At 29.1% G+C, this 24,014-nt stretch overlaps 3 protein-coding genes across 4 annotated transcripts; 1 reads left to right on the top strand and 2 right to left on the bottom strand.

The window, feature by feature from the left end:
- The first annotated feature begins 4,860 nt into the window (after window positions 1–4,860).
- Window positions 4,861–8,858, top strand: LOC105792572 (putative transcription factor bHLH041). 2 transcript variants are annotated; one of them, XM_012621405.2, is made up of 8 exons: window positions 4,861–5,174; window positions 5,341–5,442; window positions 5,562–5,670; window positions 5,779–5,793; window positions 6,344–6,406; window positions 6,505–7,179; window positions 7,574–7,957; window positions 8,651–8,858. In XM_012621405.2, exons 1-8 carry the CDS (start codon window positions 5,056–5,058, stop codon window positions 8,717–8,719), a joined length of 1,536 nt encoding a protein of 511 aa, XP_012476859.1. In that variant the 5' UTR covers window positions 4,861–5,055; the 3' UTR covers window positions 8,720–8,858. The 2 variants fall into 2 exon arrangements, with proteins under 2 accessions (XP_012476859.1, XP_012476697.1); XM_012621243.2 differs by having other exon boundaries at window positions 5,779–5,811.
- A 7,571-nt stretch (window positions 8,859–16,429) lies between these two features.
- LOC105792789 (nucleosome assembly protein 1;3) lies at window positions 16,430–19,256 on the bottom strand. Its single transcript, XM_012621697.2, has 12 exons — window positions 19,090–19,256; window positions 18,963–19,006; window positions 18,776–18,871; window positions 18,324–18,416; window positions 18,157–18,244; window positions 18,006–18,067; window positions 17,721–17,905; window positions 17,442–17,619; window positions 17,316–17,359; window positions 17,027–17,207; window positions 16,890–16,907; window positions 16,430–16,802 (listed from the first exon to the last, which is right to left on the bottom strand). The coding sequence occupies exons 1-12, from the start codon at window positions 19,133–19,135 to the stop codon at window positions 16,737–16,739; spliced, it is 1,101 nt and encodes a 366-aa protein (XP_012477151.1). The 5' UTR covers window positions 19,136–19,256; the 3' UTR covers window positions 16,430–16,736.
- An 808-nt stretch (window positions 19,257–20,064) lies between these two features.
- On the bottom strand, window positions 20,065–20,761 carry LOC105792921 (light-harvesting complex-like protein OHP1, chloroplastic). The gene is made up of 3 exons (XM_012621812.2): window positions 20,593–20,761; window positions 20,387–20,509; window positions 20,065–20,311 (listed from the first exon to the last, which is right to left on the bottom strand). Exons 1-3 carry the CDS (start codon window positions 20,734–20,736, stop codon window positions 20,243–20,245), a joined length of 336 nt encoding a protein of 111 aa, XP_012477266.1. The 5' UTR covers window positions 20,737–20,761; the 3' UTR covers window positions 20,065–20,242.
- Window positions 20,762–24,014: the final 3,253 nt, after the last annotated feature.

Here is a 24,014-nt window from a genome sequence, read left to right as displayed (position 1 = left end):
AATGTATAAATATTGAGAGTCAAAGATGCTATTATGCCAATTTTAAAAACTGTCATGCCATCTTTCCACTGGCCATTTAACGACTAGTGACAAAAAAGAACAAATCAAATAGTTAGGTGACCAAAAAAGAAACTTACCAATAATTGGGTGAGTATCTGTAATTTACCCTTTTATTTAATTATGAAAAATGTGTGTTTATAGTTAATGAAAATGTTTTTTTATGTAAATCAAATCCAATTAACATGGAAAAATTAGGTTACAAAACTTTAGAACATTCCTAAAACTCCAAATACATGTGGAAGCAGGTTTTTCTTTTTGTTTATTTGTGTTTCAAGATGAATTTCCTCTTAATTTCATAATATTCATTATTTCCATTATTTCATTTTGGTAAAAACATCTTTCCGGATTTGTCTTAATCTCTATATTAAGCAAATTGATTCCTTTTAAAGAGATTGAAACAGCTGTTAATTTTAAAATGAGTAATTAATGACCATTATGCCTAAATACTTTTACTTTTAAATATGAACCCAAAAGAAGTTAATTATTATGCTTAATACATTTTTCATACTACTATCTTTTTTATACTTACTAAATATATTGTGAATGTATCATATTATCAAAGGTCCTAAAATTAGGAACTAAGCCAATTGAATCGAGAATCAATTGGTTTGACAGTTCAATCATAAAAGCTAAACTACGAAATTAAAGAATCGAGTCAAATCAATGTTGTTTGAATTAGATTGTCCAGTTGAGTCAATTAGACTGAGAATAGATTAAGGTATCAATCTAAAGAAAGTCATTATATCAATTGATTTGGAAATTAATACGAACAAAAAATATTGAGCCCAACTTTTAAATTTTTTAATAATTTATTTAATCAAACTGATTAAATCAATAACCGTTAGATCAAACTGGAACCTTGAACCGACTGGACTTTTTCATTATATTTTTTTATTCAACCCTGATCTTATCTATTTTGTGTTTTAGGTGTTAGTTCAACTATTAAAACCAATTATTATTCTATTCAATTCTAAAATGAGGCCTCTTCTTTGGACTCAAGCCACAAGGGATGGGCCAACCAGCCTGCCTGGCCAGTAAATTAAGCTCCTACTACACCCACAAATTCTTCACTTATATGGGTTAACCAGCCCCTTGGGTTTTAGGGTGATATCACCACTTGCCTACAAAAATCAAGTTCCAACCTTAGAAATAATATTGTTGGAAAAAAATTTATATGTTTAGGTATTTAAAGATAACGGTGTAAAATATTTAATATTTAATTCGGATTTTAAGATTGATTTGATAAAAGCTAATTGCTACTATTATTATGTTTAAACTTTTAATGATTTTGTTAATAAAATAATATTAGTGTTTGAATTTGTTAAATTTTGTATTTGTCAAATACAGTCCTATGATTTTGATTTAATTCAAGTTTTAGGGCTGATTGATGAAATTTAATTACTAATATTATGAATTTTCATCAAATAAACTCTAAAACATGAATTAAACACTAAGAAGTTAACACCGCTACTTTCATATACCAAAATGTATTACCTTTTCTAAATACAAGCACCTTGGACCAAAAACTAACATAGATACCTCATCTGAAAAAGTGTTAAACTCAAGTACCAAATTATGTATTAAACTTTTTTATTAGTATCTAGAAATATTCAAGCAAATAAATATATAAAATCAATATCGAATACGTGTTGAGTGCAATGATAAAATATATCATTTTCTTAAGAAAATAACGTAAATTCAAATTTTAAAAATATATTATTGATAGAAATAATCATAAACTTAAAAAAATTAATTTTTGTAAATAGTAAAATTTTAATTGAATGTTACCGATTGACAAAAGTATTAATTTTCCAGGTGGGGCACATGTATAGTATCAACATCATATGTAGTTGTCTAATCTTAATTGAAATATGGGTTTCATACTTTTCTAAGTTTATCCATATTTGTAAATAGTTAACTTAAAAGTTAATTATTTAAGTAAGCAGTGTGAAAAATTTTTATTCCACAAGCAAAATTAAAATTTTGACACATCTTAATTTAAAAAAAATTAGGCTCAAACATATTATTTTTAATTTTTATTTTTATTTATTATTTAGTCATTTGATTTTTTTCCTTAATTAAATATGCGAAACTTAACATATTTTTAATGCTAGTCTTTAATGTCATGCATGTTACATGTGATTCACATATTTATTGTTTTAATTCATAAAATAAGTTCTTCTTTTAAAAATAAAATAAGATATTTTTATTTCATGTAATTAAAGTAAAAAAATATTATTTGAATTTTTAACGTAATTAAAATATATTAATTATTTTGATAATTAAATATTAACAATAAAAGCTTCAAATCATAATTAAACTATGAATGAAAATGAAACTCAAACTTTATATTTTAGCTATTAATTTAATGAAAATACATGAATGCTAATATAACTATTTTGTGGTAGTAAATTTTAATTTTACATTAATGAAATCCCAATAAAATGTAATTCAAAAATAATTTAAATTGTAATAAAAGTGTAATTTAATGTGGATAAAATGTAATATCATTTAACATGCACAGATGGAGTGAAATTTATTAAATTAATATCAATCAAGTTGCGACGACATTTTAGATGGGATTCAGACATTTTTGGGTTTAGATGTCTCCATAGCGTTTGAAGATCTATCTCTTAGCTTCGAAATGCACTTTGAATTACTCAATTTTGAGTTTGGGATCTCAAGTTATGATTATTTTAGTGAAGACTAGGCGATCAGAATTTCTAGATTGGATTATTACGGAAATTACAAGTTTTGGGCTTGTAATTCCAGTTTAATTCATATTGGGTTCGACTTTTAGACTTAATTTTTATTATATATGAGTCCAACGTTGTATTTATTAGGTTTTATTGTTTTATTATTTATTTATTCTGAATTTTGGATATGAAAAGGTTTGGCATCTATTTAAGCACTTTTATAAATGTTAGACCATTATATGACCATTTTGAAATGTTAAACCCTTACGAGAACATCCTCTAAAAGGTTAGATTCCAACATTTAGCCTTGTTTTTTTCCTCTTTAAGTAGTTAGATTTAAGGCCTCATTGGTCTTTATTAGTACGAGACACAAGTACTGTAACATCCCAAATAATACAAGGTAATCCTTCTCACACTTAACCTTGAAATATGTTTTGTTTGTTTGCACTTATCGTCCAATGCCAAATAATATATATGGAAGAATATTTGATATATTATTGGGGCATAAGTTTCATGCACCATAGTGAATAGTAATGTGACACATCATCATTAAATAACACAAAAAATAGTGGAGGGCTTATAAATAAATACTAATAAATTTATCTACACATAATTAAATAATAATTCATTATAAACCTTAGACCCTAAACCCTTAAACACAATATCCTAAATCCGATAGTTATTAATATTTATTTATAATAGTTATAATTAATGCTTAATTATGTTTAAATAAATTTATTAATATTTATTTACAAGTCCTTCATTTTTATTTAATCTAATAATGATATTTTATATTACTATTCACCAATGGTTAAGAGAATTTGTCAAAAGTCTTAACCGTTCAAAAACATTTCTATTTCTTCTTCACTTGACTTTTCCAATATGGTAGGTAATTAGTAATTAGTAATAGTATTAATTAAAATAAGCTTGCTAATTATTAATGGAAAAAATTTTGGTAAGACACAAGTTGAAGATGAGAGCATGTATTAATAATTCTTGAAGAGTATTTTCTCCAAACAAAATCGAATATGATTACGTAAGTCTTTTAAAATTGATAACATGTTAAAATCATTAGGAACAACTAGGAAATAAATATTTTCATATATGAACATGAAATAAATAAAGAAAGAAAGAAAGAACAAAGATTTGCTTTCCTTTTAGATTTAGTGTTAGTGACACACACTAAAATGGGAAAGGATTGTGTTCATACAATGGTAGACTCAATCCAACATGGATTTATAAAATTAGGGCATGGTGTTTTAGGTCATTAAAAACAATTATAAAAGTATTTTTCATATAATATTATTACATATTCATCTGCTATGTTTTATACTGATTTAATTTTATGTTATAATTATTGTAAATTTATTTTTATATAATATTAAAATTAAGAACAGGGTAATGTGATTTAAATTGTGTTAAGTGAATATTTGAAAAAAATTAAAATAAAAAACAATATTATAAAAAACTAATTGCAATATTATAATACATTATTTTTATTTAACAAAAACACTTTAAATAAAAGAAACTTTTTTTTAAAGAAAAATAAAAAAAAGTGGGGTAAAAGGGAATCTGCATTCCCTGGCTAACTATTTTCAAAGAAATCATGGAGAAGGAAGACTTTGAAGTTTGACCATTACTTTTCCATATTTTCTTTGGCTGGCTGGTGGGCTGGGCTGGGCTGGGTCTGCCTATTCTCTTGGTTTAGGATTAAATTCTATTTTAGTCCCTCTAGTATATTCAACTTGGGGAGTTAGTCCCTATACTTTAAATTACCATAATTTAATCGTTAATAAGCTTATACGAAGTTTTCTTTTAAAGCCCTGAAATTCCAATTTGAACCTCAAGTTTCAAACTTTTTTTTAAATCCACATCACCCGATTAACAAAACTTGTTTGAAACGGTACTACTGATATAAACGAAGGTATAACATTAATAGCAATAGAAAGATGAAATTATATCTATAGAACTAACCTTCCACCAAATTGATTATAGTAAAGGACTAAAATCATAATTTAACCTTTTTTGCTTTGAGTATATCAATCAATCTCCTGAATACTTTTCCAAGTTCTCCCCTTGTACATATATAAAGCTTTGTTGCTATTTTTCAAACCAAAAAAAAAAAAACCTCTTGTACCTCTCAGCTATCTTAGTTTCTTATCATTTATTTTTCTAAAAAAAAAAAAAATTCAAATGACATGAACCCTAAACCAGCAGTATATGGATCCGTGAAAGGATCTACCTACTGCTAAAAAAAGACCCCAAAGAAAAAAAAAGGTTGGAATAATATTTGATTTTCATGGACGCCGTCTTCAACCTCGATGAAGCATCACGAGCTGAATTCCTGCATTTACTCATGCAATCAACTGGCTGTTCTTACATTTGCTTATGGTCCTACTCTTTCTTGCAGCAAGCCAAGTATTTATCTATCTATCTCTCCTTCATCATCATCTCTTTCTCTCCATATATTTCCTTTAAAATATATATATATAAACACCATGCATACATGGGTAAAGCATTTTGATCCTTTTAAATATTTGAAATTTTTGGGTAACTGGTGTTTTGTTTTGTTTTTCAAAAACAGCTGTTTAATCGGTTTGGATGGGTTTTGTAATGAAGAGAACAGCCAAGCTTTGGGGTTGTTTCTTGAATATAAGCAATTAATATTGCGTCTCGAAAATGATAAGTATGGGCAAAATTTTCTTACATGTTCTTTTTTTTTTTTTTTGGGGGGGGGGTTGGGGTTGGGGTTCTAGTTTTAGACCAGTTTGCCATTAATCTGTGTGCGAATTTTTTGTATTACAGTGGACTAGTTCCAGGTTTTGCTTTTAAGAATAATCAACCTTACATTGAATTAAGGGAACTGGAGCTTCAAAACCGAGCATTCCATGAGACACAAAGGCAATTTTATCGGGTAATAAAAATAAAATGCAAATTTTACATTACAAAAGAACTAACTGTAATAAATTTTGGTTTTCACTTGAAAATAACCAGACATATAACTCTGTTTTTATTATTGCAGGTAGCGGGGATTAAGGTTTGTTTTCAAGCCAATGTATGATTATGGAGGGTTCTAAACTTTTTGAATTATTTCGGCTTGATGTTAAGATTTCCAAAGTAGTTTTGAATTTGTGTCATTCTGATTTATTTACTCCAACTCATTCTTCTTTCTCATCATTTTGGATCCAATTTATTTAGGTTTCTGGTGAATCAATGTATAAATTTCAAAGTATTTTTTGTTAATTAAGCTCAAATTTTCTGAGTCAAATCATTTTAAATTCAGGCCATTTTAATTTATTTTGGTTTTTGGTGAATCAATGTATAATTAAGTATAGGTTTTAAATCTTCGAGCTCGTTTTAGGTTTATAATGTTCTAGTTTTTGAGTTTAGGGTCATTTGGGTTTCGATTTATTTTAAATTTTTATGATTTTGAGTTGGAATTTAATAGATTAAGAATGGTACTTTGTTATGATGAAAGTAACAGAATAAATTTATATTAACATCCTTCGTTAAAAGCTTGGATTGTATAAAAAAATATTATCCTAACATGTACTTGATTTTGTGTGTTATATAATTAAATATCACAGACGGCAGCATTCATGGCATGCAGAAGTGGAGAGATTGAGTTAGGGTCGTCAAGTGTGGTACAAGTAAGCAAAAATAAACTCTCCACATATTATAATGCCGCCATTGCTTTTGTTTATTATATATACATGTATATGTATATCTAATTTGTCAATAATTGTAGCTTAACATGGAGATGGAGATGAGAAGTTTCTTCTCAGAAGATCAGCTTCCTCAATCAACTGACCAGAATAGGCCGTCTTCGTCTTCGTCGTCGTTAAGATCGTTATCGACGAGTAGTCCGGATTCTTCTTTGATCTTCACCGTCCCAACCACTCATGAACCCGCACCCTCTTCCTTGCAACAAGCCACAATCACTCCCTCCTCGATCAACGATCCGCGTCGAGCCATGCAAGCCTTTTCTCAAACGGGGAGCAGCATTCCGCTACCGACGTTGGAGAGCGAAAACGCCGCGATGACGAGAGCGATTCTCGCCGTTTTAACTTCTCCTTCTTCTTCTTCCTCCTCCTCTTCGACTCCCTTTTATCGAAACCAAAGTTTACCCTACAATAATTACCGGCTAAACCCTAAAGCTAGCGCGTTTAAGGGCTACGCGACTGGGTTAGGCGCTGGCCCGGCGACGACGCCGGCGAGGGCTAGTTTACGAGCTCAAGCTATGATGAAAAGGGCCATTTTGTTTTATCGAAAATTCAATTTAGCGAGGCGCGAACAACTACTGCGAAGCCGCCCCGGCCCCACTAGCAACCAGTTGCACCATATGATGTCAGAACGGAAAAGAAGAGAAAAACTCAATGAAAGTTTCGTGGCATTACGATCCCTTCTTCCTTCAGGCACCAAGGTACCTTCAACACCATTCCTCCCTCAATTACATTTCTTATTTTCTTTATTTAAAAATCTTAGTCCTAAATTAAAGGGATAAAATCATATTTATTTTCTTTAACTTTTAAACTTTTCCCATCTTAGTCTATTTCTCAATTTGGCCTTTCCTTTTTAATATTTTTATATTTTATATAATTTTTTTACCACACAATCTCAAAGTAGCACATCATCACTTTTGAATAAAATCCCTATTCAGGGGTCAAATTGAAAAAAATTCAAATTTCGAGATCATTTTATCCCTAATTTAAACAAGATAATTTAATTTTTCAAGTATAGGGACTAAATCTCAAACTTTGTTAAAATACAGGGATTGATGATAAATTTAACCATAATTTTGTTGGGTATTGATGTAGAGAGACAAAGCATCTGTGCTGACGACGGCGAGGGAATACTTGGTTTCATTGAAAGCTCAAATTATGGAACTCAATCGGCAAAAACAGTTATTAGAAGCCCCGATTTTGCCGCCCAAAGAAGGAGCTGCTGCCATAGAAGTTAATGATCCATCAAACGAGAGAGTTAATGTTCGGGTCATACCCGTACCCGAATCAACATCCGAAGAAAGACTCGCCGACCTGAGAGTTACCGTCAGAGGTGAACGGCCGATCGTCGATATCTTAATCCATTTGCTTGAATTCTTGAAGCTCGATAGAAATGTGAGCTTGATGTCCATTGAAGCTAACACCGGTGTATCGGAATTTGGCTCCGTTAATCTTGTTAGCTTGAGACTCAGAATCCAGGTATGCAAATTCTGATTGGTTTTGGATCGGGTTAATTTGAGTTTAAGTTATTTTGAGTTTAGGTTAATTTTTAGCTCAGATTTATTTTTTAGGTATGATATTCGGGTTGGAGTGGTTTCGAATCAACTTGAGACTAGATTTGTAAGTTGGGAAGGGATGTTAGTTTGGGGTTGGATTAATGTTTTTGGATCTTCCGAGTTATTTTGGGTTGGTTATTGAAAGTTCGAGTCAACTTTTACTTCGGGTCATTTTGAGTTTAGGTTGTCTTAAGTTCAATTCACTTTGGGTTCAAGTTTACTCAGGGTTGTTAGTTGAGTTTTTAAGTTAAATCATTTTTGGATTTTTTTATTTAAATTTGATAATTATTTTCCATTATTTGTTTGAATTATTTCGAGTTGAAGTCATCTTAAGTTTGAATAGCACTGAATCTCGGCATCAAGTTAGGAGAGACCTTTGTTTTTTTTTTTTTTAAATTTGGGTTTTAGTGAGATTTCTCAAAAGAAAATCGAAGATTTAATGAAAAATTATTTTTTACAAAATAAGATTTTTAAAAATTTTGAAAGGTTTTGATGAAATTTTTTCAAAAAAAATTAAAGGCTCTAACCATTTGGTTCATTCCAGATTCAAATTATTTGGAATTTAAAGCATTTTAAGTGAAATTATTTTAAATTCAAATTTGTGAAAATTTTGTAGGGCGATGGATGGGATGAATCCACCTTCCAGGAAGCAGTGAGAAGGCTAATCACACACTTGGCACAGTGATTTAATCACCCTAATTGAAGTGGTCAAACAATTTTTTTCTGCGGTCAGCAGCTTAATACTGTAATTATATTCATTCACATTTAACCATTATATAATTTTGAATTTTAATCGGGTTATTCTAGTGAATTTTTCTACTTCCTATACTTTCTTTTGATTATATCATGCTATCGTAAACACGTGTACTTATCGCATAAATAATTTTGATTTTATGTGTGAACAAACGGGCAATTGCCAATTCTGACACATCAAAATCCAAAGCATCCATGTAGTCAGTACACATACGTTCATCATGTTTTAAATATGCTCCACTTAAATTAGAAAATCATTTTAAACTTTAAATCTTAGTGTGAGGACCACTAGAGCAATTAAACCTTATCAATCCAGGCTTTGCATATATAAATTTTCTAAGTATGACTAAATAAATTGTCGCCCAAATTGACTGAAAGTGTATGGATGAAGTGGAAATTATGAAAGCAACCCCTTTTTTTGAAAGAGCAAGCAACCCACCTATAAAATCCAAGAATAAAACTTTTAACAATATGCATTCAAAGTTGGTCCAAATGTCAATAATACTTTTACTTTTCAATACAATCAAACCATTGAAACGAAATTTCAGGTGGGTTGGCTAGCTACTGTATACCATGGAAATTATGGAATATTTATATTGTATTTAATTAAAAAATATTTATTTTAGTATTCTTTTATAAAATAAATGAGGCTATTTCGTCCTTTTAATTTGTATTTTATATAAAATATAATGGGAATTGAATCTTTCACTTTTACATTTTAACTCTATCATTTCACCTAAAACTTTATTTCATTTTTATATCAGTATCGTGGGTGTGGCATAATCTATATAGTTGGAATTATGCATGTGTAATACTATGCTTCATAATTTAAAAGGTACAATGTTAAATTATGGTTTTAATGCTAAATATTACAATTTAATCTCTTTATTTTAATTTGATTTGATTTCATCATCTGCTTTTGTAACGTTTTTAGTAAGCCCAAATTGTTGTAATTAAAATGATTTTTTTATACAATAAAATCTCAAACTCACACACCTGTACACACAACCATTTAAGCTACCACACAGGCACGACTTATAGATCGATCTCATGATTTTGGGGATACGGTGAACACTCTTTACCAATAGACTAAATGTTGGGGTTCGTTGTAATTAAAATGATGATCATTAATTTAATTAGACATTTTTAAAAAGGTAAAATATTTAATTATTTTTTTGGTCTCTCTTATGTTAAAATAAATTTTGGATTTAATCCTTTTACTTTAACTTGACATAATTTGATTATCTATTTTTGTTGTTATTAGTAGGCCCAAATTGAAAATACCGTTAAAGTGACTATCTATATATATATATATTAACTATTACTCAATCACGCAATTAGGGTTACGTGAAAATCCAGATAATTTTATACTATTGATAATAAATTTATTTGTCAAGTACAAATAATTTTGTTTATTAAAAAATCATATAATGGCAACTAAAAAATGATGTTGTCAATTTGGACTTACTAATAATATTGTAGAGGTAAAAAAATCAAATGATGCCAAACTAATATAAATTAAGAGATTAAATCTTTAAGTTTTAGTATAATAACAAGACTAAAACCTGAATTAAGAGATTTTTATTCTAAATTATTTTTAGTGTTTATAGCGTTAAAAGTACCATGGAGGTCATTATACTATGAATTAGATTGAATTTTGCCTCCTCTACTCAGAAAATAGATAATTAGTCATTATATGTTAAACTAAAGAGTAAATTAGTTTTTTTGTTAAAAATTTCATCAATTTTCTATTGTTAAAAGCTGGTTCATGTATGCCAGTTTGAGGTACGCCCGCACACCAGGTGCAATTGCCTGGTTATTTTGTTTGCCACGCCAGTTTTTAATAGTAAAAATAGATGAAATTTTTAATAAAAAAAACTAGTTTGCTCTTTAATCTTTTTTTTTAAATAAATGGGGCAAAATATAATCTGATTTTAATTTCTGGTACAGGGGCCTCCATGACACTTATACCCATTTATATGTATATATTTTGAAGGAACTTATTTTTCTTATTTTTAAATTACAAATATTAAGAAAATAAATAAAAATTTGACCAACCCAAAACTTTATTCCTTGCGTAATTTTTCTTTTTTGTTTTGTTTATCATTTTCGGGGGTTGAGACGGCGCTTTTGACTGAGAAAAGTAGGCAAGTGGAACTCTAGTATATCCATGTTTTTTGATGTCTTGTTTCCTACTGACTTGTCTTAACCTAATCTCTATTGCTTTCAGGAGAGGATTTCGACTACACACGGACCAATACTAGAATATCTAAGTTAAAATATATTGTCAGTACTTGCATTTTCATAAAATTTGAAGTTTAGCCTTTGTATTTTGTTGACATGAAGAATTAGTGAGGAGTAGAGAGTAATGTTGATAGCAGTTCACCTTGATAGGCCGGAGAGTTGCAATATTCGATGGGGAGAGAAAAGTGGAGATAACGGAGAGGAAAGAGTGTTTATAAGGTTTTGTTGTGTGTTCAATGATTTCTTCACTGTAATAAGTAAACATATATATATATGAGACAAAGGGTGCCACATGTTAGGATCTCACAACGGTAACGATGTGATCTTTTAGGTTGATGACGTAATGCTTTGGGACAGCCGAGTAACCAACAAGCACAAGGTTCCACATGCTCCTAATAAAGGTAGCCTTACACGAAGGTCCTTTGGGTTTACTATGGAGTTCCGCTTGGTGTGAGGTTCACTTGGAAGGGACATGTGTAAGGCTGGTGGAGGTAGCATAACATACTTAAAGTTAAAAATCAAGTCCTCCTACTTTTTTTATTTAAAAATCTGAACCCGTCATTAAAATCGTAACTATTTTCCGTCAAAATTTGTCAACTTGGAATTTTGATTAGGTTGTGCTCATATGACAATATATATGATTAATAAAAATAAATATGATAAGTTGACAAATCTTGATAAAAACTATCAACAACAATAATGATTGGACTAAGACTTTTAAATTGTAAAAGTAGGAGGATTAATTTTTTTTAACTTTTTAAAAATATAATAATATTATTATAAAAGCATGATATATACTTGGGTTTGATTTAATACATTGTTTTGAATTTTCATATTTTCTAAGTTTGAAAGAGGGATATGTAAAACTTAGGTCTAAACTTTGGAGATGAGATTACCGAGAATGGCAACTACAACATGTTTGGGGTAAAATGAAACAAATTGATAGTTAAGATATCATTTTGACAAAAAAAAATTTAAGTACCTAACTGAGAAAAGTAATATAATTTGAGACTAATTTTGTAATTAAACTTGGTAAAAAATTTAAATATTTTAGTTACAAAAACAATTATTTAACACATTGATCATGTTTTTTTTAAAAATTTTACAAACCACCTTAAAAATTAACCAGCATCATTAATTAATTTTAAATGAATAAATAAGACAATGATAAAATTTTAATCTACTTATATGAAATTAAAAAAATTGCTATCAATAAATCAAATAATAATCATGTTTAACTCTTATAAAATTAAAATATTCTGAAATAATAATTTATGGACCGGAGAGGTCAAGATTAGATGGCTACCCCAAAACTTTTTACCCTATAGAATCCAAAGCAGATTTCATAAAATAAAATTAAATATTCGATTCAATCATACACATTTAAAAAATAAATATATCAATTTATTTTTATATTGGATAAATATAATTATTTATGTATGCAATATATAAACAGATAATTGTGTTAATAATTCACGAGAATTAAATTAAATTAAAATTTCATGTATAAAATTACATGTTACATTCGAACGGATAAAACTTTATTTACATTTCGATATAAAAACAATAATTGAAAATGATATAACTTCAATTCATTATTTGTAAAGTTAAAAAAAAAAATATATCCCAAAATTACATAAAATTGAATTTAAAATTCAATTAAGTCATTATCACTAATGTTATCAAAGTGAGTCAAAGGAGTTGGCCAAATATACCTCAATATTCAATTTCAATGTTGAGAAATAAAAATTTGATGAATGGCTTTGTGTTTAAAGCAACAAAAGTCCCCTTTTTTTAAAGGCCAAATTGACTTCCCATGTCCATATATAATTACCAAGAGATTTTATTGGATCGATAAACCGCAAGTGTAATGATAAAATACATTATATTTTCAATAAATGTATTCAGGTTTAAATTCTAAAAACGGCATTTAAGAGAAAAATAACTATAAACCCTAAAAATTGATATTATAAAAAAACAAATGAACACTTTGAAATAATTAATCTTCGTAAATTATAAATAAAAAATCAAAATTACTTTGCTCTTTTTTTAAACGTCTCAAAACATTGCATGAAGCCATTTTTCAAGGCTTGTAAGTTCCTAGTAGTTGCCTTTTTCCCTATTTTAACTCAACCTTGCATTTAAACCTATAAACCAATCACTCATCTCAAAAGGCAATGGAACCTACTTCTAGAAACTAAAATTATTTCTACTTTTATAATTATTATATCATGATATTTGTTAATGATAATGAATTTTATGGTGATCATCATCATCAATTACGTTTACAAAAAGAAGTGGTTATTATGCCAATTGAGTCTTAGCTTGATCGGTATGGTTATTGATGTCAATACAAGATGATGTGGGTTTGAATGTGCTGAAGCATATTATCCTGATATTTATGGGCTGGGAGGCTATGAATAGTAGTTTTAGGCATTGTGTCAAAAAGAATAAATATGATCAAAACCTATAATGAGAATATTAAAAAATGATTATAGACAAATTTAATTTTGTTTATATTAAAATTAAATTTGATTTAATTGTGTTAAAAATATTTATTAGCAACAAAAACATTGTACAATAGTTAGCTTTTAAAATCAAAAGTACTCAAAAGGAAAAAAAACTCAGGTTGAGGCATTTTTTGGCTTATAAGTTTTGGAAATTATAAAAATATCCTCATTTACATTATCTATTTAAAAATATTTAAAATTTATATTAAATTATTTTTATAAAAATTATTTAAATATCATTTATCATTATATTTAAAATATTAAAATATTTTATGTATCATTAAATTTATAAATAATTTATATTAAATTATTTAAATATAATTTAAATTAATTTATTTACTCAAATTCATATAAGAAAGAAACTAAAATAAGTATTTCTTGCTTGCTTTTGAACTTTTTGTAAGTCATGTTTGGTAGGATGTCAAATGTTTACTTTTCATGGATTTTTTAATTCTTTATAATTTTGTTACATCAAAATATAAGAGTAAGCTACACCTAATGTCACTAAATTAGTAAGTTTATATTTTAGTTGTTAACTTTAAAAATTATAAAGTGATAATTAAACTATTTGAAAGTTGTCATTTATGTCATTAACCTATTAAAATCGATGTGGCATAACCTTATTTACTAGCGCGGCTTGTCTACAAGTTGACTGTTACGAATCTACAAATGAAAATCTAAATAGCCGTCAAATCAACTTAAATCTCAAGTATGTACTTCAACTCGTAAATAAATATTGACCCTCATACCGATCATCAAATAGTCAATCTGCTAGCCAGACTTTTAATTTATATAAACAACTTTCAAATAATTCAATAATTATTTTATAATTTTTTAAAAATTTAATAATCTTTACCAAAATATAGTTACTTTCCTACAAACTTATGATCAACGGTCAAAAAATATCTTTTTTCACGTAAATAAAAAGTTGAAAAAGTGTTGGACAACTTACTAGTTTTTTTTTTTAAACGCAATAGTTAGTATAATTGGCTGTTTTACCCAAATAACCCAAAAAAATATTATATTTATAAAAATAACCCAAGTTTAAAAACAATCACCAAAATAACCTAAAATGAACAGTACCCACTCTTTTTTTGCACCAATGATTGGCTAATCATTGTGTCAGACTTAAAAAAATTATTTTTTGGGTTCCGCATCAATGGCGAACCCATGTATTTTAAAATTATGTAATCTTGAAATACGGATATAAGAAAAGAAAAAACAAAAAAAATTTGGGTCTTGGCACATCAATGGCGGCACCAAGATCTGATAAAAAAAATTTTTATTTTTTTCGTGTCGAATCGAGATAAAAAATACGAAAAAATTAAAAAATTTTTGGGTCTTTGGCTGTCAATGGTCGGCACCTAGTACACAATACAAAAAATTTATTTTTTTCGTGTCGAATCGGATAAAAAATACGAAAAAATTTAAAAAATTTTGGGTCTTGGCTTGTCAATGGCGGCACCAGATCAAGATACACAGAAAAAAATTTTATTTTTTTAGTATCGAATCGAGATAAAAAATCTGAAAAAATAAAAAAAATTTGGGTCTTTGGCACATCAATGGTGGCACCAGTCTGTGATACAAAGAAAAATTATTTTTTAGTGTCGAATCGAGATAAAAATACGAAAAATAAAAAAATTCTTTGTCTGCGTCTTTGGTGCGACCATTGACAGGCCAAAGACCCCAAAATTTTTTTAATTTTTTCGTATTTTTTTATCTGATTCTGACACGAAAAAAAAATAAAAAATTTTTTCTGTGTACTGGGTGCCGGCCATTAACAGGCCAGCACCCAAAAAAAATTTTTAATTTTTTTTTCGCATTTTTTTATCTGATTCTGACACGAAAAAAATAAAAATTTTTTTGTACTGTGTACTGGGTGCCGGCCATTGACAGGCCAGCACCCAAAAAAATTTTTAAAATTTTTTTCGTATTTTTTTATCTGATTCTGACACGAAAAAAAAAAAAATTTTGTACTGTGTACTGGGTGCCGGCCATTGACAGGCCAGCACCCAAAATTTTTTTTTTTTTTTTTTTCGTATATCCGTATTTCAGTATTACACAATTTTAAAAAAAATACATGAGTTCCGGCCATTGACAGGCCAGAACCCAAAAAAATAATTTTTTTAAGTCTGACACAATGATTAGCCAATCATTGGTGCAAAAAAGAGTGAATACTGTTCATTTTAAGTTATTTTGGTGATTATTTTTAAACTTGGATTATTTTTGTAAATATAATATTTTTTGGGGTTATTTGGGTAAAACAGCCTATAATTTTCTATCACATTCACATTCCCAAAAAAGCATTTCACGAGTTAAACAAGTTAATATAAATTTCCCACTATCTAAAGTAATAAATTCCACTTGAAACCCTCTTTTAAAGAAGAGTGCATTTTGGATTTATAATTATTTTTAAAAAATATATATACATATTTACAAATATGGAATAATAAAATTAAATAAATCTCAAGTATAAAATACACATCAATAAACTTTTCAAATACAATCCACAAATTATTCCATAAACAATAAAATGCATAATCCATCATTCAATAACAAAAAATTTAAAATTTTTTTCCGGCCGGCATGTACCGGAACACAATGGTACCGTCTCCAAAACGAAACTGAATGTTTGTTACTGAAATGGAGCATTCCAGGCAGTACCAGAACAGAATTTTACTACTTTTTCTGCAATCAACCTAGCCCAACTCTACTTTATATTTAAATTAATTATAAAAATATGTGAAAGTTCAACAATCCATGTAGGCTTTTAGAAGGCAAAATACTCATGGTGCTTCCTTTTGAACCATGGAGCAAATCCAAGTAAAAAAAGAATCAACTGTAAGAATTGGCAAGTAATTATAAAATAACTACAATCACACAAGCCATAAAATAATTGATGACAAGCAATATATATATAATAAGAACACTATGGCAGACATATACTCTTGAGTTCCTGGGAACATGCACATAGAGAAAATCTCATACTAACAGTCACATCCTAGTAAATCAACCCGCCCCCAAACAAGGGAAAAGAAGGGTTCTCCAAACCAATCATATTTCATGGTTTTAACATGTATAAATAACCACCAAACCTGCAAACAACCTTGCCCCTTCTCTTCCATGAAACATATCATATATAGACCATGCAAGCTTTAACATTGCCATGCATCTTCCAAAGCAGCAATTAGAGCCCTATTGCTGCTTGCAGTCTGGCGGCCTCTCACCTTGCTGCCCATCCCCTTGTGCTCTTCCACTCTTCTACGATACATAATAAAAATAATCAGGCATCAATTTCGTCATGAGGGGGCAAGGGTAAAATAAATAAATTACATGAAATTTATGTACCTTTTGTGCAAATGAGGACTGCAGCAACATTTTCATGCATTGTAACACGGATCGAATGAAAAATTAGCATCACTTGAAATTCCAAAAGGAAAATAAGGCGTATTCATATAAGATGAGACAAATCAAGGATAATGTACCTTCTTGGTCTTACTTTCTTCATCATCCTCATCATCGTCATCGTCATCTTCATCTTCATCCTCGTCCTCGTCCACATCATCATCTTCATCTTCATCTACTATCTCTAACTCATCTCCTTGAATAGCTTCTCCTGTAAACCATGACACTGCATGTGGAATAATCTTGTCTCGAATTGTTGAACTGCACAAATAAACAGGTAGAAGATGAGAAAAAAGAGCCAACAAATATATAGTTTATATGAAGCTTGAGGAGGACTTCAAACTGAGAAAAGCTGAAAAGAGAATGCACCCTATGTCATAATCCTGTTCCATTTGATTTTGTAGCTCTTCAGCCTGTGAAGAAAGAACGATTAGAAAAGTAGAAGTAATTAATCAATCATCAAAATTTACATGGCTATTTTAATGTTTTCCATACAGTATCTTCATCAATGTCTTCATCATCATCGGGAACTTCAGGAGGATTGAAGAAGTTGAAGAAACTTTCACAGTCTTCTGTTTTAGTGATTGGCTTGGCATTCTTCGATCCCTTCTTAGGCTTCTTTTTAAGGATCTTCTGCGTCAAACACTTTCCTGGATACCATTCAATCTCCGTTCTATAAAACATGAGGAAAACAATTTCAGTTAAAATGTAAGATGTCTTGTAATCTAATAATCCAATGGGACATTTGAAAAAGGAAAAGGTAACCGTAATTACCCAATAGCTTTCTCAAGAATAGGTTCATCTTCATCAATCATGTGATATGTCTTTGTCAACAAAGTATTCTTGAAATAAGGATTGGGGTCAAAGTAAAACTCAAGCTTGAATCCTTTGGGTTCCTCGATCCTATGCCACTTGATATCCTTGAGATATTTGAGAGCTCCTTCATCACGCTCAGTGATCTGCTTCCAAAATCATAAGTACAACTGAGCATCACTATTTCCAAAAAGGAGAAAAAAAAAAAGAAAGTAGCCAAAGGACAATTATAACCAGATAACCAACCTCATCAGAAAGCACATCATTGTTTTTCATGGCAGTAAGCCAAAAATCGGGTACTCCTTTCTCTGCATATAAAGTATAATTGCATGAATACCGGTCCATTTCTATATAGAAGAGGGAGGAGGGTGAGGGAACCAAACTACTAAGATCATACCTTCAGCAGCGTTATCCTCTTTCTGGTCCATGGCTGCATCATTTGTAGTTCCTTCAGCTTCAGCAACACCATTCACAATATCGTATCGCTACAGATATGATAATTAATCAGATAAATACCACAGTGACCAATTAAAGAAAACCATAAACAGAATTAAAATCACAAACCTTGGCATACAAAGGTTGATATAATTTCTGATATTTAGCTTCGAGTGCTGCCCTCTCCTCAAAAAATTTAGCCTCTAACTCTTCATGTTGACCCTGTTGAAGAAATAAAAAAGAACCCCAATCAATAAAGGCTCTCTTTTTCAACCACATTGTAAGCACAAAAAAAACTAAAATTTTAAAATACAACAATCTTAACTGGCTAGATAAGAACAAGAGAGTCAATGTACAGAAAGAACATAGAACTTTGTACTCTATCAAAGTAACTTGAATCAAAATCAGTACAGATATTAACATAAATTCAACAAATTAAGTTCGACTTTCTCAACTATGAAAGTAAATCCGACCCTAAATTAAATAAATATGACAAAAAACAAAACAAACAACAAGCAAATATAGTAATGAACATCACACAGCAAAAGCAACAACAAGAAGCATAAAAAGAAAGAACATGCCTGGATCTCTCTGAGAACCTCAACACGCTTTCTAACATTTGGTGAAAGGCTCTCCAACATATCAGTGTGCTCCCTAGCAAGATTCTGAAGTTTATTCTGCCAAAAAAAATTTAAAAAAAATTTAAAAAAACTAAAATATTGAAAAATCAAATAAACCAAAAACGAAATAATTCGAGTAGTCACCGACCTTTAGAGCGTTAACGAGACCAGCTCGAGCTTCCTCGTTAAGAGCTGAAACTCAAAAAATATATATTTATGAGAAGCGAAAAAAAAAACAACTAAGGGTAGGATTTTAGAGGAGAAAATTGAGTTACCGTCGCCGAGATCGGACATGTTGAAATTAATTGCTTCTTTGCTCATTTGGGGATTTCTTTTTAAAAATTTAATCCGGAGAAATGAGGGCGGGCACTAAAACCCTAGATGAGAGAAATTGGAGCGAAAAGGGGATATGGGAGTTTCTAAGATTTTAAGTGAGCAGCGTTTATAGGTTAAATTTAAAATTTAAAAATATTGCCCTCTTTTCAAACAAAAATACAAAATCCTTTAGCTGTAAAAAAACCTAACTCCATTAATGGAGAGTGTTGTTTGAGTTAAATCGGATTGTATCAACTAATCAGATCGGTTAAATTGAGAATCAGTTGAGATATTAGTTCAGAGAAAGTTAATAAATTGATTAACATGTGAATCAAATTTTTGGGAATAATATGTAAAGATGATAAGTTGATATTACACATCTGATAATACGTATGACATCTCAATTTTGAAAAAAATAGAACTTGATAAATTTAATAGTTCTCGTTAGGATTAAAATTTTAAAACTCTAAATGTACGAGGACTAAAATGATTAAATTAAAGGTACTAAATCTACAACTTACTCAAAGTACAAGGTCTAATAGCATAATTTAACCTTTTCTTATGGAGCAATATATTTTATGTTCGAGGTATGATTTCTCTTATATTCTGCTAATCATAGTTGTGCATACACTTTGCCGTTTTTCTTCCATTGTGTCTTTTAGCATAATTTTCGATAAATATTTTGGATTTAAAATATATTTTTCTATTGATATGATCTTGTTTTGTAAAAGTTTTGCATTTGTATAAAAATATTTATTCATACAATTGTTTTTCTTTGTCCTTTTCAACGTGATTTATTGTCATATATATATATATATATAAGGTACGATTCACTAATATGACGTACTTAAAGTAACTAGGTTATATACGAGACACGTTATCTCCTAAAACTTGCATGTGTCCTAACAAAGGACTCAAGCGCACGGGTGAGCAGATTTTACGTGGCACGTTTTATATTATTTGTATAACAAATACGATAGTCAAAAGTGTTACAGAGTTGAGAAATGAAATACATAATGAGTTGTGATTTTTAATACAACAAAATATGTTTACTTGTTCCCAATAAAGCGGCATATAGATAGAGCTATGGTGCTTGTCTCCTGGGTTGAATCTTTAGAGAGGAATATCAAGACCTTTGCCAACATCTACCCCGATCGTCTGAAGTATTCCTTTGTTTATAATCTGCAAAACGCAACACCGTAAATTCGAAAATCTATTGCCAACGGACGATGCAGAAAAGGTGGAGACACACCTTACCAGTTCTACAATGAAAACACCAATTATGCCAATCATACAGGCCCTAGAATTCCATATCTCAGCTGTCCTCGTAAATCCAAGAAAAGGTGCTTTGAATTTTGGCTCTACTTTTGGCACTTCAACCTGAATTTGTTTTTTCTTATAAACAAAAACCCAGTATAGATAGAAAGATAAAAACAATGAGAAGGCAGGAGAAAAGAACGTACACCAGCAGGAAGCTTGGCAGCTAGAAGCTTGAAGGATGCACGATTTCTGAAGGCTGTCGTGTAATGATTCTGATTTTGGCGATGAATTGTTAAGGGCTTAGTTGGAAGAAGTGATGGGGAGGAAATGAGTGAAGCAGTAGCCATTGCAACCAAAGCCAAAGCTTGAGCTATCGTGTGACTTTTATCTACTTCAAAATCAAAACCCGGTGGGTCCCCATAACAGGAGCTATGTGGCTGTTATAAGGTACCTAAATGTTTATATTAATTTTTTTATCTCACGTTATAATATTATTATATTATCTAAATTTATTATTATCATTATTTTTACACTAATTATAAATAAATACGTCACCCATTAAAAAAAACCTTTAATCCACTACACTTTGTTTCTTAAACAAATTTTCTAGTTAATATCTATATCTATATTATTATTTGAGGTGTGATTTAGTACCACAAGTCACTTCAACACCAACTCGATCAAAAATTACTATAATAATTTTACATATTATATTGTTAAAGGGATACTTTTGCCTTTTATCATTTTAAAAACCAATAAAATTGTAAATATTTATATTTGAACCATGCCACTAATATTTGTATTTTATTTATCAGTTCAACAAAATTTTATTTAAATTTTTCATACATTTTAATTTTATTGCACAAATTGTTTCACCCACATTGTTTATATATATACATATTATTAATAATTTTGTTGATTGAATTGGTGTCATAAATTAACTCAATATCGATTCAAGAAAAATGACAATACTATGATAAATAATTGGAGTGTATTTAAATAATATTATTAATATGGCAGGTATATATATATATATTTAATTTTCCTTTTACTCACAATTTAAACTAATTTTTGTTTTAATTCCGTACATATTACGTATGTGTTTTCAAACCTTATGTTTCATAATTTATTATATGTTATTTTAAATGCAAAACATTTATATTTTAAATATGTGATTTTCACACGTATACATTATAAAATTTTAGTATTTAATAATTTAAGTGAATTATAGGAATGAGCTTAGAGATTAGATTAGATTAGATAAGTGTGTACTAATTTGGTGAATAAATTTTCTAAGAAAATTTATTTGATTGAATGAATCAATTTAAATAAATAAATTTTAATTTTTATTAATTGAAATAGCCAATTAAAAGATTAAATTAGTTGGATATTTAAATATTTTTAAATTATTTAAATCTAGGCCCAAAATCAAAATAAATGAACACACCCAAATAAATTATCCAAAACCCAAATCCCATATAAAACAATTTAAATCCAATCTCAGTTGTGCAAATTAAATTTTGAATCCAAGATGTAATTAGAGGTGCTCATGGACCGGGTTTGGGCCGGGCTCATAAAAAAGTTTGGCCCGGGTCTCGGGCCCGAAATATGGGCCTGAAATTTTGTCCAGGCCCGGCCTGGGAAAAAACCATAAGCCCGGGCCCGGCCCATTTTTTAATAAAATACCAAAAATTTATTTTAAAAATTAAAAAAAAGTATTTTAAAAATTTAAAAAATTTAAAAAAGTATTTTAAAATTAAAAAATTAAAAAATAAATATATTTATTATATCGGGCCGGGCCAAAAAAATTGTGCCCTGAGGCCCGGCCCGTTTTCTAAACGGGCCTCGTTTTTTTGCCCAAGCCCATATTTCGGGCCTATATTTTTACCCAAACCCTTCCATATTTCGGGCGGGCCGTCGGGCCGGGCCGGGCCGCCTAGCCCATGAGCACCTCTAGATGTAATGTAATAAAATAAATGGTTAAATTTTGCTAGTAGTCCCTGTACTTTATGAAAATTATAGATTTAGTTCTTGTACTTTAATTTAATTAATTTGAGTTTTGTACTTTTCGAATTTTGAAATTTTAATCTTGACCCAAACAATAACAGATAAATTTACTCGGTTATATCAATAAGGTCATTCCATTACCCAAACTGTTAATATAACTATTAAATAAGATGTCAAGTTTTATGTGATATAGTTTAAAATGAAAATTAAAAAAAATGAATGTTGTAAAGATCTCGATTTTGAGATTTTGAATGCTTTTAGAAAAGTTTTATCATTCACCCATTATTTTTTAGATTTTACTTCATTTTAGTTCTAGCATTTAAAAGTTTATGTGCCAACGTTCTTTTTTTTTAGAACTTTTATTTTAAACTATGCTATATAAAATTTTATGTGTTAGTTAACGAATTAAATAATAGAATTTAATTGATATAACATTGATAGCTTTGAAACTAATTTAAAATGAAATGCCATAAATTGAAGACATCTATTACAATTATCTATATATTTATAAATCTAAATATGTAAATCTAACTCAATTAATAATACTCAAATCTAATGTAAATAATAAATAAAATTATTTGTTAACAGCTAAATTTTATAAAATTACAAATATCCAACTATTCCTCTCTCATATATATATATATATATAGTGTTGTTAGAATCGAATCTTGTCGATTAATAAATTAAAATTGATAATTTTATCGATTCAAATAATAATATATAATTGAAAATAAACTAAACTATTGTAAATGGATAAAAACTTATAAAAAATCAAAATCAAAGTAATGGTCAATTAATTACACTTTTATTTTATTAATAATCATTTAATTGTTAATCATTTAATTGTTATTGGCTCGATAGTTTAAGAAAATGAATAAAAATAAAGTACATAACATTTGACCAATCCTCATAGGTAAAAGTATTATGGGGCATTTGTACTAATAGTTAAATTATATCATGTTTTTATTAAAATGAGTAAATTAATTCCTATATATTTGATTAAAGAGTAAAGATGTCGTTCTATTAAAAATATATCAATTTTTATTCGGGGTGAAGCCAAATTTTTTTTTTGAGAGGTGGAATTAAATGTATATTTCTGCGATAGTAAAAATATAATTTATCATTTTAATAACATATATATATTTATCATTTTGAAGAGACTAAAGTGCAATTTTACCATTATTAATTTTAACATGTATAACTGTTAAGTTAATAATTTTAATAAAAATAATCAATTTTATCATTAACTTAACATATAAAATTAACTTGAATACTACATTTTGCTCATTTTTACTTTTTTCCATTTTGTGACACTTGTACGGCTACCCTTTCTTTTTTTGGTCATATCCAAGAAATGGGTTTATAAAGCTGAATCTAATCTTCTTCAAAGCAGCTTTTTATTTCCCCCAAAATAATAATATAATAAAACCTCGAACCATTTTTGAAAGCAATACCGGTAACGTGGCACGATCTTATTGGTGGAATATTGTTTCCTTTTTTTGTGGCGGAACTCCAACCTCAGAAATGGACACTTTTGTGGACAATAAGCTCGAAACGTGGACACCATGCAGCGGGGCAGTTGGGGAACCAACACGCTTGTCTTGTAATCACCGCACGA

This window comes from Gossypium raimondii, chromosome 7, assembly GCF_025698545.1.
Source record: "Gossypium raimondii isolate GPD5lz chromosome 7, ASM2569854v1, whole genome shotgun sequence".
NCBI lineage: Eukaryota > Viridiplantae > Streptophyta > Magnoliopsida > Malvales > Malvaceae > Gossypium > Gossypium raimondii.
The sequence above is the reverse complement of the archived record's forward strand: the minus strand, read 5'-3'. Positions and strand labels throughout refer to the sequence as shown.

Bases quoted from the DNA above. Each gene is read 5' to 3' on its own strand.
- LOC105792921 (XM_012621812.2), bottom strand. From the start codon at position 20,736: ATGGCTACTGCTTCACTCATTTCCTCCCCATCACTTCTTCCAACTAAG. The intron at 20,510-20,592 runs GTACGTTCTTTT...AAACAAATTCAG, and splicing joins CTGCCAAGCTTCCTGCTGGT to GTTGAAGTGCCAAAAGTAGA. The intron at 20,312-20,386 runs GTAAGGTGTGTC...TGCGTTTTGCAG, and splicing joins GTGTTTTCATTGTAGAACTG to ATTATAAACAAAGGAATACT.
- LOC105792572 (XM_012621243.2), top strand. From the start codon at position 5,056: ATGGACGCCGTCTTCAACCTCGATGAAGCATCACGAGCTGAATTCCTG. The intron at 5,671-5,778 runs GTAATAAAAATA...TTATTATTGCAG, and splicing joins CACAAAGGCAATTTTATCGG to GTAGCGGGGATTAAGGTTTG. The intron at 7,180-7,573 runs GTACCTTCAACA...GTATTGATGTAG, and splicing joins TTCTTCCTTCAGGCACCAAG to AGAGACAAAGCATCTGTGCT.
- LOC105792789 (XM_012621697.2), bottom strand. From the start codon at position 19,135: ATGAGCAAAGAAGCAATTAATTTCAACATGTCCGATCTCGGCGACG. The intron at 18,068-18,156 runs GTATGATCTTAG...CTTTATATGCAG, and splicing joins AGAGGATAACGCTGCTGAAG to AGAAAGGAGTACCCGATTTT. The intron at 17,906-18,005 runs GTTGGTTATCTG...TTTTGGAAGCAG, and splicing joins ATGATGTGCTTTCTGATGAG to ATCACTGAGCGTGATGAAGG.